At 35.7% G+C, this 19,796-nt stretch overlaps 1 protein-coding gene across 1 annotated transcript; it reads left to right on the forward strand.

The window, feature by feature from the left end:
- The first annotated feature begins 64 nt into the window (after positions 1-64).
- LOC110454198 (RWD domain-containing protein 1-like) lies at positions 65-9,192 on the forward strand. The gene is made up of 7 exons (XM_021503575.1): positions 65-196; positions 1,963-2,058; positions 2,498-2,625; positions 3,958-4,101; positions 6,620-6,746; positions 7,845-7,907; positions 9,048-9,192. The coding sequence occupies exons 1-7, from the start codon at positions 124-126 to the stop codon at positions 9,146-9,148; spliced, it is 732 nt and encodes a 243-aa protein (XP_021359250.1). The 5' UTR covers positions 65-123; the 3' UTR covers positions 9,149-9,192.
- The last annotated feature ends 10,604 nt before the right edge of the window (positions 9,193-19,796 follow it).

Genomic DNA, 19,796 nt, shown 5'->3' on the forward strand with positions numbered 1-19,796 from the left:
TCCTCGGCCTCCATATTCCTTCTGGGTCGTTTGTGTGTTTTGATACTTTGAAAATTGTACCGATTTATTAAACGTTAAAATAACAAGGACGTTTGGTAAACGGCATGTAGACAACACAAGAAGATGACAGATTTTAAAGAAGAACAAAATAATGAGATAGAAGCGCTAGAGTCTATCTATCCTGACGAAATATCTGGTATGATATTTAAGAAAATAAGACAAATGTACCAGCAACAAGTTTTTAAAGCGTTTGATAAAATATCACGTCATTTGGTGGGAATCAGAAAGTGTAACGTTACGTTATAGCTGTACGTACTTCGTCGTTTAGGTTCTTATCTACTTTCGATTTGATCTACAATAACTAAGCTTTCCTTTAATTTGGTATAATGTCTTGTTGTACGGCATACTGTATGTGACTCATTTTGTTCAAATTAAAAATATGATCAGGCACTAAGAATTAAAATTACATTTTTATAAACCTAAGACAAAAAATACTGTCAAAGCACGGACTTAAATAGCAATCTAGTTCCGTGGTCAAAGTCAGTTAACCACAGACTTTAAAACTCCCAGCCAAAAAAGGAATTAGGAAAATTGAATGGCATAATTTATTTTGAATGTTAGTGTGTATAAGAAACATTGAGAAATGTTAAGTAAATTTTTTAAAACATTCTAGCATGGTTGAAGGTTCGAAAGTCTTATATTCTGATTCTAATTCCCTTTAGCATGAAGCTAGAATGAAACTCTACTCATTCGTATAATTCAAACTTACATTTCACTTTTCAATCCCAGGAAATCCAGCAATGATACAATTGTAAATCTCTGCTTTAAACAGGTTGGGCACAACGTTAACGACGCATATGGGTAATACTCCTGCATTTGGGTAACAGTTTAATACCCATTTGAGTAACAATTTTGTTACTGAAATCGGAAATAAAATGAAATAAAAACACACAAAGTTGTTTTAAACACTTGGAGCAAAAAATGGCATTTTTCTTTACTTGCACATGGCTTATGTATCAAAGGATGCTAATCACATGCAATGCTTTACTTAAAAATGTACTGTAACAATCCGGCCATATCGCCATTGGGGGTTTCTTCTTTAAAGTTTGAAATTGGAAAAATGTACAGGTTTTGCCATTTGACTTAATTGGGCCGATATATGGCTTCAGGGTGCGAAATATCCCCGCCCGATGGCCAGAGGCCAGTAAATTTGGTTGGAGGGCACAAGTGAAAATCGGTGGACTTCCCGACATGAAAGTGATATTTAGGTGCTGGATTGCAAAATTAGATGGTTTAAAAGTCATGTGTGAATTGACTGTAGTTTGGTGAGATTATACTTCAACAATTATGAAACAAACAAAAATTTCTTGAATACAAACTTTCTTCTTCGTTTTGAGGAAAGAATTGCCGGGAGATTACCATCGGTCTTTCTATCAATTCAGCAATTTTTGAGAATTTAAGTCTGGTGAAAATAACTGAAACTTAAGCTAAAACAGGTAAAAATAATAGATAAGGGATTTGCTTACTTATTGAATAATTGTATGTACTAGTTACAACTGAGGGACATTGTTTTTCGCCTGAAACACATCTCTGTTTATCAAAGAAGAAGTTGCAATGCCGTGACTAATAAACGAACAGATCTGGACTCAGATTTTAGGAATTTAAAACTAAACAATAAACACACATATTTAAACAAATAAATGAAATAAATCTGTCACCTGCAATTTGATAGTAAAAAAATCCCCATTTTAATATTGTAGTTACTGATCATGATCCTGGACCAGTAAGTTCCTACTTTGGGCAAGTGCGTTTTGAGATCCAAAAGATTTAAAAAGATTTTTCTTGTCCTGGGCTTGAAATCCTGCCATCAAAACACCCTACATTGTCATCAAAGACTGTTACACCAAAAAATATACACTTTATCATGTTATAATTGGATGGTGTCGATTTTTTTCATTTCAGTAATATCAGTACAGCCGTATCATGTATTTGAAGTACATATTGAGTCACAAGACATAAGCGATCCCTATGACACCGGAGTAGAACCGGAACTAGCAGGTTTGTAATTTTTAACTTCAATATCTGTATATTTATTTTTGAATTCTACCTCCCAAAAAGGTTTGGGGGGGGGGGGGTGTATTGAGGATACTGGAATAAGGTGTTGTCCTGCTTTGCACAGTGGTCCGAAGCACTGCTTCTTTTCTCATAGATTAAAGATTGACGGATATTGAATTATTGATGCATACATGTATGTAGTATTTGTAGGTATTTCTACCGAATTTGCGATACATGTCTTTGGGCTTATTACCAGACATGGGCTTTTTTCAGGATAAATAGATAATTCATTTACTCCTCTTCAATGAACCCTATGAACAATGAACAGAAAATGATAAGATTAATTCAAAGGAAACAAGACAGTTGGTGTGTAATTTTGGGGTGTTCAGTTCACTTAATCATAAAATTCTGTCATCAAAACTCATGTAAACTTTTCTTGTAGCACAATGCACGCTGCAGTTTTCCTATGTCGAAAAGTACCCAGAGGATCCTCCAGTGTTTGAAATCACGGAACATGAAAACTTGGAGGATGATCAGATTGAAGCTCTCAACGAGTTGATAACAGAAACAGTGAGTGTTCTCAAGGGGCTTAATTCAGTGTGTGTTTCGTTCTGAAAGCCATTAGGGGTTTGGTTGTTAAAACCGATACCTAGTCATATTCAAAATGCACTTTTAGAGGAAAATTTGTCCACTCTATAAATAACATTTGCTCTTTTTTTTTTTTTTTTTTTTTTTTTTTTTTTAATTTTTAGAATTGTAGAATTAACCAGAATATTAACTCATTTACCCCTGAAATTTCATAATGAACTATTCCAACCTTTGAATTGGAAGAGTTCAAATGTGTCTTCAGGGGTGAATGAGTTAATATGTTTACTGTATGAAATATTGTTTATTTCAAAGATACTGCACATTAGGATACTCTAGCAAGCCTAGTCAAACTTAAACCCTTCACTGATAAAATACACTGATTTAATTTGCCCTTCACATTTAATTAAGTACTATTTATTTTATGTTTTTAACTAATATTCATGGCAAAACCGCGTGGGCTTTCTCAGGTTACTCTGGTTTCCTTCCACATTAAGATCCCCGTGCGCTAACATCCAGGTCAACAAGAAGTAATTTTGAGCAACGGTATATACCTAAACCATTTAAGCAGGGATATGCATAAACTACTTAGTGTAAAATAATTCAGAAAAACGTGTGGCAGATTTCAATTGTTTTTAGGTATATATGATGGCCTTCTATCGTTACACTGGGTGGAAATCCCTTTCAGCTAGATTGGTAGAACGGCGAGACTGGGAAATTAGGGATCGCAGTACTCCAACAACGTTCAAGGTTTACACGGCAAGATACTTTTGACAGGCGCCGTGTAAAAAAGCAGTTGGCAAAATCATATTCGATAGAAAAAAAGGCCGATCAGCGGCCTCTTATTTTAATCGGAGTAGGGGTCTCGGTTTCGATCCCCAGTACAGTAGTAACACACTATTCTCTTTCTTGATACAAATGGTGTCCGTGGCCCTCTCTATGATAACTGGCAGTTAGAACCTCGGTTGTTGTGGTGTACAAGGGTAAATGCATTTAAAAAAGGTGTATTAAGTAGTATGGCAGATTACATAGGATTACATTCTCCTTCTAGCTAGAGTCGCAGACTGGGCAGCCGTGTGTTGCAGAATTCAATCCCCAGTTGAAACACGATACTCTCTTTCGTGTTACACATGCATGAAACATTGTTCTATATACAAAATGTACAAAATATTTTTATATGTCTAATCATGTAAAGATTTTTATATGTCTAATCATGTAAAGATTTTTGTATGTCTAATCATGTTAAGATTTTTATATGTCTAATCATGTAAAGATTTGTATATGTCTAATCATGTAAAGATTTTATTTTCATGACAGATAGAAGAATCTCTTGGTATGGTGATGGTTTTCACAATAGTCTCGACCGTACAGGAAAAACTGACTCAATTTGTTGAAGAAACGAAGAAGAACCGAATAGAAATTGAGGAACATGAGAAAAAGAAGAAGGATGAACTGGAAATGGTTAGTTTTTAAAGTTACTAAAAAGATTTAATATTTAGTATAAACTTATACTAGGGCTGTCAATGTTTGAATAATTATACTTAGGCCGTAAGACCACGAACCAGTTACAAAATTAAATCACTGAAAAAGTAAATGGAAAAGTCAACTAGTGTTAACTAGCGTTTACAGCAAAACATTTGTTATTAGCTTGCATTGACCTTCAGCAAACAAGAGAAAATATTTATCATAATATAACAAATCTCCAATCTCTTTTCGAAACAGTAGATATATTTCAATTTCTGACCTACCGTAAAACTGTTGTTCTGTTCAGAGGGATATACCTAACCATAGCCACCTTTATTTTTTAGATCAATGTTTGTCTTTTTTCATTTTCGTTCGTTTGGTGTCATTTCCTGTGACATGTTTTATCAACCCAGCTTTATTTATTTTACAACAATTATGAAACAAAGTATTTCAACTTTTATTAATCACTCTTGTTGGCTCGAATGTTAGCTACAGCAATTATGAAACAAGGTATTTCAACTTATATTAATCACTCTTGTTGGCTAAAATGTTAGTGCGCAGGAGTCATAATGTGAGAGTTAACCAGAGTACCTGCAGAAAACCCACATGGTCAGGCAGGTGACCCCATACCTTTTCACGTCCGATCGGGGAATCAAACCGTGGCCGCTTTGGTGAAAAGCAAGTGCGCTATCCACTGCACCACCCGATCAACCCGTTGTTGGTCAGTAAATGGACAGTTAAGAATTCAACAACATAACATTTGTAATCAAGGACTTGTTCAGGTTTTCCTGTAGTTACTGTGGTTGTAAACTGTTGGCGGCACGGTAGTCTAGTGCGGTAGGATGCCTGGCTCATGACGAAAGTGTTACATGTTCGAGTTGCATCACAGCACTGTGTTGTATCTTTGAACAAGATACTTTACTCCGCTTGTTCCAGTCTACTCAGCTGTAAATGACTATGTGGTTGGACAGTGTTAGAAATGTTGAATGTTAGCTGTGAGTGTCAAAATGGCAGCAAAGGTTGTATGCTCCCCAGGGAGTTTAGAAAGATATTGGCTGGTTGCAAATTCAGGCCCAATAACAACGAATAACAATTAGTGAACCACTTGAGACAACCTACGACTTAGGTTGTGATACAGTGGTATATAAGAACCTCAAATTATTCATGTAGTGATGTCATGTTCAAACTTTGGTGAAAATTCCTGAATGCTTTAAATTTCTAACTGATTTTGCCCCTGACAGATGTTTTTACTATTGAAAACATCCAAGGCCATGTTCCTGTAAAATTGCCTGTTGAACCATGTGATAAATCAGTTTCATTTGCTTTTGTCTGGCACAAAGAGATTGTGCTCTCAATCATGATACAGTGCAGTGACCGTTGTCCATCTAGTGTCCATCACTGGTAGGGATCAATCTAGGTTTTAGGGAAAACTACCCTTTTTCAGATTTAGGGGAAATTAAGTTTTGATACAAGGCACTAGCGTCATGAATGTAAAACGTAAATGTTTTGTCCAACATACATGTGTGCAGTATATTTCAATTTATAAAAAATTTCAAGCTTAAAATTGTAGAATTTTTGTTTAAATTATGTGAAAAAGTATATATATATATGCAGTATTATGCATTTTAACTGTTGAACTTTAAAGAAAACATATATTGGGGAAATATTTTGAAGAAAAAACGGTTATTTTCTTGTTGCAATTGGGTATTTTTTAAGCACATAGGGGGTATTTCAAAGAACAGGGGAATTTTCTTTTGTAGGGGAAATTACCCATAAACAGTAGTGAATCAATTAAGTCTAGACTGATTCCCGACTGAGCATTGATCAGTCAAATATTTTTCTCTGAAAAAAATCATGAAAAACAAAAGACCCATGCCAGGGTCCTGATATTTGGCCAGTAGGTACCTGGGGGGTAGTGATTCAGTGTTTCCTCAGACAAATTGTCTCGACCAAATTTCAAGGTCACGTCAGGGTGAAATATGTTAAAAATTTCAAGTAACATTTTCATACATTTATAAGAACCAGAAGGTTTTGAGAAATGATACTTGAATGCCAGGTATAATATGTAAACCAGCAGTGCAATTTTTTTCTAACATTTAGGTCAAAGGAAATGAAAATAGATATGATGAGCAACAACATCACTTATAGAATATGGTACAAAATTCAATGTTTGATTTACATCCTACGTGCTGACATGTTTCGGCCAAAAGGGAGGCTGTCTTCAGAGCACAGTTATATGATGTTTGCAACTATGGTACAATGACAGTGCAGGTCATGTGACTAGAATTCTAAAAATAATATTCAGGTCAAAGGTCAACTTTAAATGCTGGCTGGGGTCAAAGGTCAGCATTGGCTTAGATGGATAATATAGCTTTTAATTACACTCCACAAGTTTGTATCATTTGCTGGCAACTGGCTTCATACCATTCATGAATGTGAAGAAATATATCTTTGCACTTTATTCTATATATAAAACATTGTGAGAGCAATAATGTTTATTTTATTTCCTGTATAGAAAAAGTTTGAGGGGACACGAGTGACAATAGAAACGTTCTTAGCCTGGAAAGCCAAATTTGATGCAGAGATGAGTGAACAGAAAAGAATGAAAAATCAAGTTGTTGTCGGCCCGAAGGGGCTCACAGGTAAGTGAATTTTATGTTTAGGGTCTAAAGAACTTGAAGGAGCACAACTATCCAGGGCCAATATACATGAAACCGTTTTCATGCTCAAGGATGAATTCTGTGCTCAGTCATGATCAGACTTCAGACTTCCTTGTATCTTGCTTAACTGCCCCTGGCCAAGGCTCATTGTCCATTACATCACAATATAAAAAGAGAGCCCCCCCCCTTCCCCTGAGAGTACTTTAGGTGTAACTGGGTCCTGATGAAGCCTCAAATTTAGAGGCTAAACTAGTCGACCAAATAAATACCCAACCCTACTGCCGACGCCTGAGCTGTGTTGTGATGGAAACCCTTTTCCTTATATTTACATATCCTATAGCCATCACCCTGCATACACTTTGGTATCCACACTCAGCCAGAGCTAAGTGCCCCATTGATCAACCGACTCCATACTACATTGGCTCTACTTCTCAACTCATTCACCCCTGAAATTTCATAATGAACTATTCCACCCTTTGAATTGGAGGAGTTCAAATGTGTTTTCAGGGGTGAATGAGTTAAACTTGCTTAAATCATGTAACAAGGTCAAAAAGTTAAAGTGTAAACATTGAAAACAGTCTTCGACTTTATATATTTTTCTGAATCATTGACAAATGTGACTTCTATTTTCAATCTATCATTGGAATAAGGAAAAACCTGGTTTGAGCACAAACTCGAAGTTTGAGCATGAGAACGGTTTCATGAATACAGGCCTTGGTCATTGCAAAAATACGAAATTTATGTAGATTTGGAAAATACCTGTTATTTTATGGATTCAGTACACGTGCACCTATAAAGTCTTAAAAATGCAGAGTTGTATAATTTTCAAATAACATAAACATTAATTAGTTGTATGAGGGAATAGGTAAAGCTAAGACAAAAAATATTTCATTTGTTTTTTCTGGAAACCCACCAATCTTCTAAAATCTCTCGTTTATCCAAATTTCCACAGTGGCAAAAGAAAACTGTCAATAAAAGAGCTTCACATCCTGCAAGTCCCTTGAGATGGCCTACAAGCTTAAGTCTTGTATTTATCACTAAATCTGTAGATAATTAACGTGCAGATGTTTTTATTTTCAGGGAAAGAACTGTTCTTCACCGATGATTCCATGAATGATTCGGATGTGAAATTCCTTCAATCAGGTATTTGTTGTATATTCCAGATCAATACATGGTAGAGTCTAATGAAGTTACATAACATAGGGGTTAAAAGGGTTATAAGGATGCATGCTTGTCCCACTGCAGGTAAAACACTAGAGAGTTCCACTGTGGTTTTCTGGTATATATGGTTATTACCTCCCCTTAATTTTGTTTTGGATATATAACTAGGGGCAGTTGACCCGGGGCGACATCAACCTGATGATGTAATTATATTGACCAAATAATACGTTTCCAAAAAGGGAGGTAACTAGCATCAGTTCACGTAAAGAAGTGTCTTTTTAATCCTCTCCAAACTAATGGAAGGCAAAATACAGTGGAACGTCTGTGGGAAGTGATGTGTTATTATATACCCAGTACATCCAGTCAGATGCATTGTAAATTAAATAAATTTCTCCTTGTGGTTCACTTCCTTCAAAATTAGGTGGGGGGTTTTCTGGAGTAAGAATATTTGAAAAATCAAATTGTTTCCAACCATACTAGGCATGCTACTAAAAAATAGTTTTTTACAAAGAAAGAAAAGGATTTAAATCATATATCTATAAATAAATTGAAATAAATTAAATAACGTTCGTGTGAATCGGTACGATAAAAACAAACTAGAAACAGAGTTGCAAGCTCTTTTGCCCATTTATGGGTTCATCGGGAAACGGATTTCAATATGACGTCATAGTTAAAAGGACACATCTTAAGGATGTCATCTATCGATGACATTCACAATGTTACACAAATCTGTGATAAATAAGGTGTCATTATAAAAAAAATGGAAAAAGAAAGTAGCCAAGTTGTATATATTGGCTTTTGATCATCTGCCATGTTCAATGTTGCACAATATGTACAACTGTAAAAATAAATGTGCACAGAAGATAATATCAACCACTATGTATTACATTGTAATGATAAATATTGAAATATTAATAGATGTCATTTTAGATCATGATAACTCATTCTCATTCTTATACCTGGAATTGAAAGTGAAAAACATTATTCCTGGGAATAGATTTTGTCTTTGAAAATTGCAGTATCATTATGAATATGTTTAAATTCTGAATATTATTGATAAATTCTGATACACAGATAGATAGACACATAAGTCATGTCATGTTTTTCTATTTATGATTATAGAGGAGGATACAGTGGAAGTAGACGAATCCCTGTTTCAAGATATGGATGACCTTGACCTAGATGTCAATGACCTTGACCTCGAAGATACAGCTGTTGATTAATGATACAAATTGTGCTAGAATTAAGATTAAAGTATGTAAATATATTTGTGTTTTGTTTTGTTCATATTTAAGGAATCCAGTTCCACTGTAGGAAATAAGAAATACTAAAGAGTTCCACAGTAGTTGTTCTTACACTCAGTTATCTTCCCTTATTTATACCCCTGCAACGAAGTTAGGGGTGGGGTATATATGTCCGGACAACTCCTTCTAAAGCAATGGACCGATTTCAACGAAACTTTACAGATATAATTACTACCACCCGAAGTTGTGCATCCAGGTATTATTTTTTCATTCCGACTTTTTTTTACGAAGTTATGGCCCTTTGTTGAAAAAATCCTGAAACTTTTTGTCCGGACAACTCCTTCTAAAGCAATGGACCGATTTCAACGAAACCTTCCAGATATAATTACTACCACCTGAAGTTGTGCATGCAGGTTTTATTTTTTCATTCCGACCCCTTTTTACGGAGTTATGGCCCTTTGTTTAAAATTCTTTCCCACACAACTACTCCCAAAACTTTTGAGCCAATTTCAATGAAAGTTTTCACATATGACGTCTACCACCTGAAGTTGTGCATCCAGGTATTATTTTTTTACGAAGTTAGATCCTGTGTTGAAAAAAATCTGGTCTATATAGCAGCAGGGGGTATTATTTATATAAAAGGGTTTGGGGATAACATGAGGGAAACGTATCGATGAGTTCTAAACAAAAAGAGCAAAAAAAGTTTGTGGTTAAGGAGGTGGCAAATGAAATGTCGAGGTTTTATTGTAAATTATTGGTTATCCAACTATTCAGTACATTTAAAGGAGTGTCAAGCTACGCTATCGATATGTTGGTCTCTGGAAAACAGTGTTTATTTGTCTCAACACCTTATTATAAGCGTAAATCATCTATCGCTGTTACGTCAATGGGCTTTTCTCAAATGTCATCATCAAACTTTTTTATTCAAACAAAGGCAGACAGGAACGGCAAGATTTTTTTAAAAACATATAACAATGAAGCAATTGTGATGCAAGAATGGCTATTTTTGGGAAATTTTGGCGTTATAAAGGGGTTGGGCGATAAATTGAGGAAACTTATTAAGGAGTTCTCATGAAAACAAGAAAAAGGGACATGTTGGCCGTAAACGAGGTGGCAAGTGAAACGATGGGCATTATATCACAGTTTCCTTGTATGATAAAACTTCGTTATACTGCCACCATTTGTACCGATAGATTTTACTGTTATAAAGTGCGATAAAAGGAGGTAAACATATAAAGGAATTCGTAATAAAAAGTGAAAAAAGACCTTAAAAAGATGTAGGCGGTAAATGCTGTGGCAAACTAAACGATGGGGCGTTATATCGAGGTTTTACTGCACATGACTTAAACTTCATACCATCTTTGTCTTTACCTTCTCAATATAGGTGCAGTTACGTCGCTAAGAATTGTTAACTATGCGTACAAAGATTTTTTCCCTGATCATTCCTCCATTTTTGGTTTGTATGAATACCATCAAGAAACAGGACAGGGCATAGGGATGGACATGTTACAAAAGTGTTATTACGGAGATCGTTGTGAAAAACTGAAAGAAAATCCAAACTTCGATAGATATTTGTGAAAATACAAACTTAATTCATCTTGTATTAATACTTTTGTGTAAAAATACTAAATTTGACTGTAAAAACGACAAGTTTAAGAAGGTAGACCTGCTACTGTACTATCGATATTATAAAAAACAATAATTTACTCGTCTTCAATTCAAAATTCATTCATGAGAATCGGATGAGAATTCGCTTGATCTATGTATTTTTTTAATGTTTGATACAAGCTGAGATAGGAGTAACAAGGATGATGGAACAGTGGAAATTATGTCGTAAGGAAATGTTAATAAGTAAGCATACCCAACTGACCAAGTGAAAACTTTCATTAATTTTTTTAGAAAGTGTGTAAAGTACTTCCTGAGAAATAGCGACAACAATTCTTGAACTGTCAAAATTAAAGATGATCGCATTGCGGGCAACATTTTCGAACAACCAGTCTCAAATTTAATTATGCACAACTCAAGTGCAAGTCTTAACGGAAAAGCGTTCATTTGAAATTTGTTAAAGATCTCTTCAGTTCTTCTTAAGAAATATAGATAAAAAATTCAACAGTGAACAATCCAACATGGCCGTCTGACAGCCATTTTGTTTTTCTGATAATTCTCGAAATGAAACGTGCACAACTTGTTAATGACGTCGACGGGCCACGGCATAAAGACAATTTATAAACACCCCAACAATTGATGAAGATGATGTGCTATATATTAAGATACCAACATCGTCAACACATAAGCCAATAACAGAAACTGAAAAAAATACCAAAACAAAAACGAAAACCACGAGAAGCTCCGTAGAAATCCGAAAACGAACCCAGGTGCTTTCGGTCAGAAATAGTACAAAAGGAAACTAAAAAAATATTCCCATATCAGTCAACAACATTTCGTACAGTCAAAATCTGGAACAATCTCTGGAGGACGTTGTATATCTGCTTCAATTATCAACACTTTTAAGAACAGAAAAGATAAACTTTGGCAGAATGAAGAATTTATTATAATTATAGGACAAATGTAATTAACAAAGAACTTTAACTTAATATTATGCAATTATTTAATTTGTGAGTTCAGTGTAGAGGAGATCTATCGGCTCCTGTATTGGAAACTAACTTTAACTTTATAAAGGTAAGCGTTTGAGGCACAATACTCTTCTCGAGGTCTCCTAATATTAATGTTTACTATTTTTTATTTTATCATTATTATTTATATAGTGCAAATTTATGTGTTGTTCCCGAACGTGGCAAAAGGTCGACCTGCTGAATTGGGTCATAGCTGTATATAACTACCAGTAGATGTAAACTGAGGTTATCCAGCCTCATCACGAGGAGGGGTGGGGGGTGGGGTGTCAGGTATTATTAAAATATGACACTTTTTTCATAATTTGTCATATGTGTGAAAATGACATTTGTGAGGACTGCTATATGAAATTACAACCCTCTAAGTGTCCATATTGTCAGACATTGTACATGAACCCGGAAATGGTACACAGTGCCAGAACTAAGTGGCACATGCAATTTTAATGGTCTTGGTGGCATTTACGTCATCGGGACATTTACAAACATAGATTTTTACGTTGACTATGATGAAATCTACGAAATAATGCGCGTACAATGTAGGTAATTTTTATGATTCTACTTCAAATGGTGGAAGATGTTTGGACTCTGAATTTGGCTGGCGCTACATCTACGAACAATTATAATTGTATTATCTTAGATGCAGCACATGACCAAACAAATTTGGATTGAATTTTTATACTTTTATTTTTTTTAATGGATGCCCTTTTTCTAATTGTCTGCATTTAGGTACTTACAAAAGAGACTGACTACAATTATGTACAGAGTGATCTAGGTGATGTCTTTGCTGGATGGAAAACTTTGTTTCAATGAACAGAAGATGCCAACCAACTTGATAATTATGTGCTTTGTTTTTTTCTGGATGGACGATTGTGGTTTTTATGCATATACATATTTGACCTGTGTCACACATGGCTGCGTTTAAGTTCGGAACCTTCCGTGTGGATAATTATGGGATTAACGTTGGCATTCTGTATAGTTTCATGTGTGTAAATATTGCTAATTTTTATTACTGCGAACAGATATTTGTCACTTAAATATTGTTTATACTTCAAGAGATGAAGAATTGCATCTGAAACCTCTGGTAAGTTAATGTATCTTAAATATAGTAACCTACTAACACGTGAACGATAACCTCAAGTCGATTTGACCCTGAGCCATTTGTATGGAATGTTTTTTTTATCATTGCTTTGCATAAATTAAAATATTACACTATTTTCATAATCTGTCATATGTGTAACGAGACCTCGCCCTCTTGGTGACCTCACCCCCTTATCTAACATCACACTAATACCTGACAGGAGAGGTGGAAACCTCACCAAGAACCTCACCCTCTTGGTCAGTCCCCATTTATCTAACATAACACTAGCTATTACCCCACAGGAAAGGATGAGGCCTCACCCTCATGGTGAGGCTCTCAGTTTACATATACTACTACCTTGTCATCTCTGGTGATAACATTACACTATTAGCCCACAGGGTAGGATGAGGCCTCACCCTCATGGTGAGGTTGACTGACCTCACCCCTTTATCTTCCATCACATTAATATCCCACAGGGTAGGATGAGGCCTCACCCTCATGGTGAGGTTGACTGAGCTCACCCCTTTATCTAACATCACACTATTACCCCACAGGGTAGGATGAGCCCTCACCCTCATGGTGAGGTTGACTGACCTCGCCCCTTTATCTTCCATCACATTAATATCCCACAGGGTAGGATGAGGCCTCGCCCTCATGGTGAGGTTGACTGACCTCACCCCCTTTATTTACCATCACACTATTACCCCACAGGGTAGGATGAGGCCTCACCCTCATGGTGAGGCTCTCAGTTTACATCTACTACTACCTTGTCATTTCTGGTGATAATTTCCCCCTTTACATTGACGTCTGTACGAAGACATTGTGGATCACACTTACTGCCGTCACGACGTGCCTTCAATTCTGTGGAGGTTATTCCCATTCCGATAGTTCAAAGGGTCAACTAAGGAAGCTTTGCATACAAGTTGTTGACCATTCGCTATTGTAGTTCATATTCTTAATAGAGTAAAACTTGGATGCAGTGTCCATCGTTTCATTTGCCACTTCGTTAACAGCCAATATATATCAATGTTCCTTTTTGAGGCACAAATGTATGTGACCCTATTCTCGATGTGTCCTGATTGTCACGCAAGTCACGTACAAATCCCATGATATATTTCCCTATGTTTATCGCCAAACCCCTGTATATGTATAACGCCTCTATATTTGGTGGCATTGTAACGAATACATTTTAGAGAGAACTGTGCACAACCATGCCGGTGTGAGTTTGTGTGCACGAAGGTATATTTATGACATGTCTAAGAATTTAAATTGCCATCACACGTAGAGATACGTTAAATCAAAACCTTACCTTTATTCAACAATATTGCAATCAAGATGTTGCAGTCTCGAAGTATTATTTGCCTGTAAAACGGTTTGGAAGATGAATCAATATATTTTGTTTTAGTAAGCTCGAAGTTTGTTTTCCAGTCTATCTGAAATTATGTGCGTAACTATCCTTGATTATTCACTAAAATACGGTTTCAACTAAGCGTTTACATAGGTAGACATATCAATATAGACATATTGTAAATTTGAATAGTTGAATATAATTGATTTTAAGTTATTTAGTTATTCTGTTTGGACTAAGTTTTCACCACAAGCAATGCAAAATGCTGATTTTCATTATTCACTATGCAGATGGCATCGACCTGAATATCACCTTGCTTAATATATCAAAGCCTAACTTTCTAGACAAACAGCGTACAATATTAAACGTGTTTACAACGTTTCAAGACCGACTGGTCCCTTTGTTAAGCTCGGTCTTGAAACGTTGCGACACGTTTATTACGTGCATTGCTCATGTATAAAGTAAAAACTTTGATATTAAATTTACATATTTCCGAACTGATGAATCTTATTGAAGAATATAGTTTAATTTTTGTGATCAACATTTACATTATGTAAAATATGTGATAAGAAAATTCGGAGCCCAAATTTTTATATCTGTGGTTAAATTAAAACCAGTAGTAAATTAGGAATGAATAACCCCTGTAATATAATATGTATCAAAATTTAAAAAAAAAATCAGCACTAAAATTGGTATGTACATGATGAGTGGACTATGTGGGCTTCATAATTTTTCAAAAAGAAAATTCGAATTTGGTTTGAGACTACAGTTTTGGGCATTTACAAATCTGTGTTTACACAACAAAAACTAGCTTTTCATATAGTCTATTTTTGTGTCAAATATGTCAAACTCTTTAAACGAATTCTACTAAAGAACTCAAAGGTATAGAACCTTCATATTTGTCTGTTGGTTTCCTGAGCTAGAGCACGACAAGGTTTGAGAACGACTTCTTCTGAAAGGCATACAATTATAATATTTGGCTGGTGGCCTCCTTGGATAGAGCTCACCAAAGTTTGCAAATGAAAATGACCTCAACCTACTTTAAAGGTCACAGAGGTCAACAACATTTCAAAGATTTTGTTCTGAAGAACCAAAAGGAATGGATTCATAAGATTTGGCTGGTAGCCTCTTGGGATAGAGCTAACAAAGTTTGAGAAGGAAAATTACATTGACCTTCTTACAAGGTCACAGGGGAAAATATGTCAAACAACTTCTGAAGAAGAACCAAAAAGAATAGAATCTTATGATAATATGTGGCTGGTAGTTTCAACCGATGGAGCCGACAACATTTACGAGGGATATATTTGTAGTGCAATATAACATTTAATGAGAATATTTTTCTATGACGGCTTAAATATTCAGGTGAGCGATACAGGTCCTCTGGGCCTCTTGTTTGAAAATTCAAATCGCCTGAATGTAAAGCAATTCTAATTTTCGCGAAATTAATTATGACAAACAAGAATAGCAACAAATAAGGATACGAACATATTTAAGGGTACGCATATGACATCATATTTGAATATGTTAATAAATGATAATAGTTCGAGGTCCTTGTATACCGCTTTATCACAACCTAGTTCGTAGGTCGTTTCAAAGCGGTTCACAAATTACTGTCCGTGGTATCTTAGTCAACTCCCTGGGGAGCATACATCCGGTGATGCCATTTAGGTGCTCACAGCTAGCATTTAACAATTCTAGCACTGACCAACCACGTACATATTTCCAGCTAGGTAGACTGGAACAAGCGGAGTAAAGTATCTTGTTCAAAGATACAATACAGTCAGTGCCGTGACATGACTCGAACCCGCAACCCTTCGGTCACGAGACCGGCGTCCTACCACTAGACTACCCTGTCTTCTACGGTATATCTTGGCTACCTACCTTTCTTTCTACCTTTTGTTGTTATATGGCTAATTGATATAAACTACTGACTGTTTCAATCTAAATATTACATTTATGTATCGACATTTAAAGAGTGTCTGACGTATAGGTTCCCAACTTCTGCTTCTGAAGTTTTACTGGTTTTTTTTTATTTCTTTTTTAATGTTAGACCACGGAATTAGATTATCTAAGTCCGTGGTTAGACTTTTTTTAAAACAAATGAATCGCATCTTTACGAAATGAATATCTCAGACACCCTGTTGATATTCACTTAAAGTCAAGGTTCCTAAAAGAGAGCTAATATCCCAACCATGAAGCACCATATATGAAGAGAAATGTAATTAGATGGAGCAATGACACATTTGCCTAGAAGTGTCACAATATGCCTGGAGCGTATCACCAAATGTTACAGTTGAAATGTCCTCCGATACGTGTACCTATATAAAGTCACAGGGAAAAGTGTGTTATTTATTGCTGCAAAAGTTGCTAAACGATTTCTAGCCGAATCTCAGATTATATGAATCATACACATACAACGTGTGTTTAAATATCATGGATTCTATTGTCAAATATGAAATTGTAACCGATTCCCACCAATAACTAATAACATGTTGCTTAGCTGTCATTGAAATATCTGTTAGACTTGTAGTTATTTGAAAATTTAAAGGCAAACAATGCTTTGGAAATATCGCGATATTGCTATATTTCTTTTTTATATTGCGATCCAAGACGATATTGCAGTGTATTGCGATATACCAGCTTTTCGATATAATGTGACAACCATAATACTTTCCTTCGTGCAATATCTTTCAAATGTATTATACCTACTTTAGTATCACATATATCGGGAATACGGCAAATGTGTGATACATGTATTTATGTATTTTGCTGTGAGGTCGCATGAGGCGATTAATGTGGGGCTCTTGCAGAATACTCCTCCTCCTCCTCCTCCTCCTCCTCCTCCTCTTTCTTCTTCTTCTTCTTCTTCTTCTTCTTCTTCTTCTTCTTCTTGTAGTGTTATCCTGTATTCAAATTACGTCTGACAGTTTATTTAATTTGCTGTAATTACGGTAGGGTTAAACGCGACAGGCAGACGGGCAATAAAACCCCCCGTTTATTTACAGTATCACAAACGTGCATTTAGAAAAGAGAAATAAAAATGAATCGGATTCTTCTGCGTCTGTCGTGTTCCGTTGTGACGTTATCAAAATATCGCATCTTCTTGAGCTTCATCAATATTTCATAAAACAATCTCCGGTGTGCCGTAGGAATTCAAGCGGCGGTATTTAATGTTCCTGTTAGCGGTTAGTTGTCAAATACGAAATCAATTTTGACCTTGCTCACCCGTTGGGCTGCAAATCCGATTTTTCTTAGATCCGGCTTGAGTTTCGTTACACGTCGTTTTTCCGTTGCAGGTGCGGCAGAGTGTGGTTCGATCTGTCTATGAAAATGCGTAAACAATAGATGATTGAAGGAATTTCTAATCGTGTTGTTGTATATTATACAGCGTATTTCATACTGAGTATTCGCTTGTTGGTTTCCAGAAATTCTTTAATTTCATTTGATGTACATGTTCAACAATATGGGATTTTGATGAAATCCTGCTCTATATTCAGAAAATAAACAAGTATACATTTCAATCAATACATTGCATTGTCAGGATATTACTATGGGAAACAGGCATACACAAAAATGAGTTAAAATATCGCGAAAATGCTCCTGAAGTCCATATATCCCGAAATCTTTCAAATGACTGGTCGTGACCCAGTACCTACTGGATTTTTTTTCCAGAAAAAGTGTGGGGCGTCCTTATCAGGGCATGTGCCTTAATCAGGTCAAATACGGTATATGCAGTTCATATAGTCAACCTGTGCATTCTGACTTCCTGTCTATTTCGTGTTCCTATCTGGTGACATCCGAGACAGGTTTTAAATATGAATCTTTTAATTCACAGTCAAACTTAAGGGTGGTCAAGTGGAAGTGGATAACACACTTGCCTTTCACCAAAGCGGCCGGAGTTCGATATTCCGATCGGACGTGACAACGTGCTTGTGTTTTTGTTCCTTTAAAAAAAGATGGATAATTATTATTGAAGAACTTTAAGGTTGATGTTTTAAGCCAATTAAGGAGAAAAGAAATACTTGAAATGTTGCTAATTTACAGTATATACAACCTCATATTTTCAATAATACGGTATGGATTTTATGATTCCATACAATCTAAATATTCAGAAATATACTGACTCCAATCTGTATTTGTAACACTTGAAAATAGTTAAATCGCATTTATTGATCCTATGGTAGAAGCTTACATCTGATTGGTTAAAAGGCGCCTGATGAATGTGACCTACGTTTGATATTAACACTTTCTGCTGTGACGTCACGGTTTTTTCGAAGTCTTTTAATGTCAAGGTAATGCGCGTGGTTAATGTATCGGTCATACATGTATGAACGCCTACGAATGAATGTTTATTACGGTTGATATTAACACTTTCTGCTGTGACGTCATAATATCTGTCGAAGTCTTTTAATGTCAAGGTAATGCGCGTGGTTAATGTATCGGTCATATTAAGAAAGTTTACATATAATTGGTTAAACGCCTCCGAATGAATGTTTATTACGGTTGATATCAACACTTTCTGCTGCGACGTCACGAATTTTTGTCAAAATAATTTGATTAAATGTTAACCAAACAACTGGAATTACAGAAAAGGCAGTATAAAATAATTAGGGAAGGGCGTGTGTCCCGCTTTTACATTGTCCAGATACAAAATTTCTTCTCTTTATGTTAACAAAAACAAAACAAAAAGTAAATCTTTATATCCATATTTTCCCGATTTTGCAAGTTCCTATATAAATTGCGTACAAAGGGGTATTAACGCGGGATGTGTGTTTGGAGTTGATTAGTCGGACACCGCAAATATATTTCTACACTTATTGCAGATATATGATTTGCAGAATTTCTTGAGCACGGATCGATTGTAAAACAAATTTTATTTTGCACGACAATCTCATCAATGCACTAAGTACCATCGTATGTGATGCACGAATGTTATTTTTTTTTTTTTTTATTATGTTTAATCGCAAGGTGTTTTTCCCCGCTGGACCATATATTTTACCACTTATATGTTAACACATTGAATGGGTAGGTACTTGTATGTTTGATGATATTCTTGCACGGCCTTTTTCTATGTTCTGTCAACCGGAATTAAACAATGCCTCTACAGGTCGATTTATGTCTCTAACCTTAAACACGTAAAACATTATTCATTTTACAACAGTTATGAAACAAGTTATGTCAACTTATATTAATCACTCTTGTTGGGCCGGGTGTTGGCGCGCGGGGTAGTTAGTGTGGGGGGAAACCCGCGTGGTCGAGCAGGTCATGACCCCATTCCTTTACACGTCCGATTTGCCTTGGTGAAAAAGGCAAATGCGCTACCACTGCACCGCCTGACCACCCTATAACTCATTCACCCCTGAAATGTCATAATGAACTATTCCAACCATTGGATCGGAAGAGTTCAAATGTGTCTTCAGGGGGTGAATGAGTGAATGAGTTAACATTCTTAAACATACAATCACCAAAATTGCTTGTTCTCCTTCTTAATGTAATATTTTGCGTATTGTGTCCCGAATAGTGGACATCTATTTATTGATCGCCAGCAATATTCATTTTTTTACACTGCAG

This window comes from Mizuhopecten yessoensis, unplaced genomic scaffold (genome assembly GCF_002113885.1).
Source record: "Mizuhopecten yessoensis strain PY_sf001 unplaced genomic scaffold, ASM211388v2 scaffold7713, whole genome shotgun sequence".
Lineage (NCBI taxonomy): Eukaryota > Metazoa > Mollusca > Bivalvia > Pectinida > Pectinidae > Mizuhopecten > Mizuhopecten yessoensis.

Bases quoted from the DNA above. Each gene is read 5' to 3' on its own strand.
- LOC110454198 (XM_021503575.1), top strand. From the start codon at position 124: ATGACAGATTTTAAAGAAGAACAAAATAATGAGATAGAAGCGCTAGAG. The intron at 2,626-3,957 runs GTGAGTGTTCTC...TTTTCATGACAG, and splicing joins ACGAGTTGATAACAGAAACA to ATAGAAGAATCTCTTGGTAT. The intron at 4,102-6,619 runs GTTAGTTTTTAA...TTTCCTGTATAG, and splicing joins AGAAGGATGAACTGGAAATG to AAAAAGTTTGAGGGGACACG.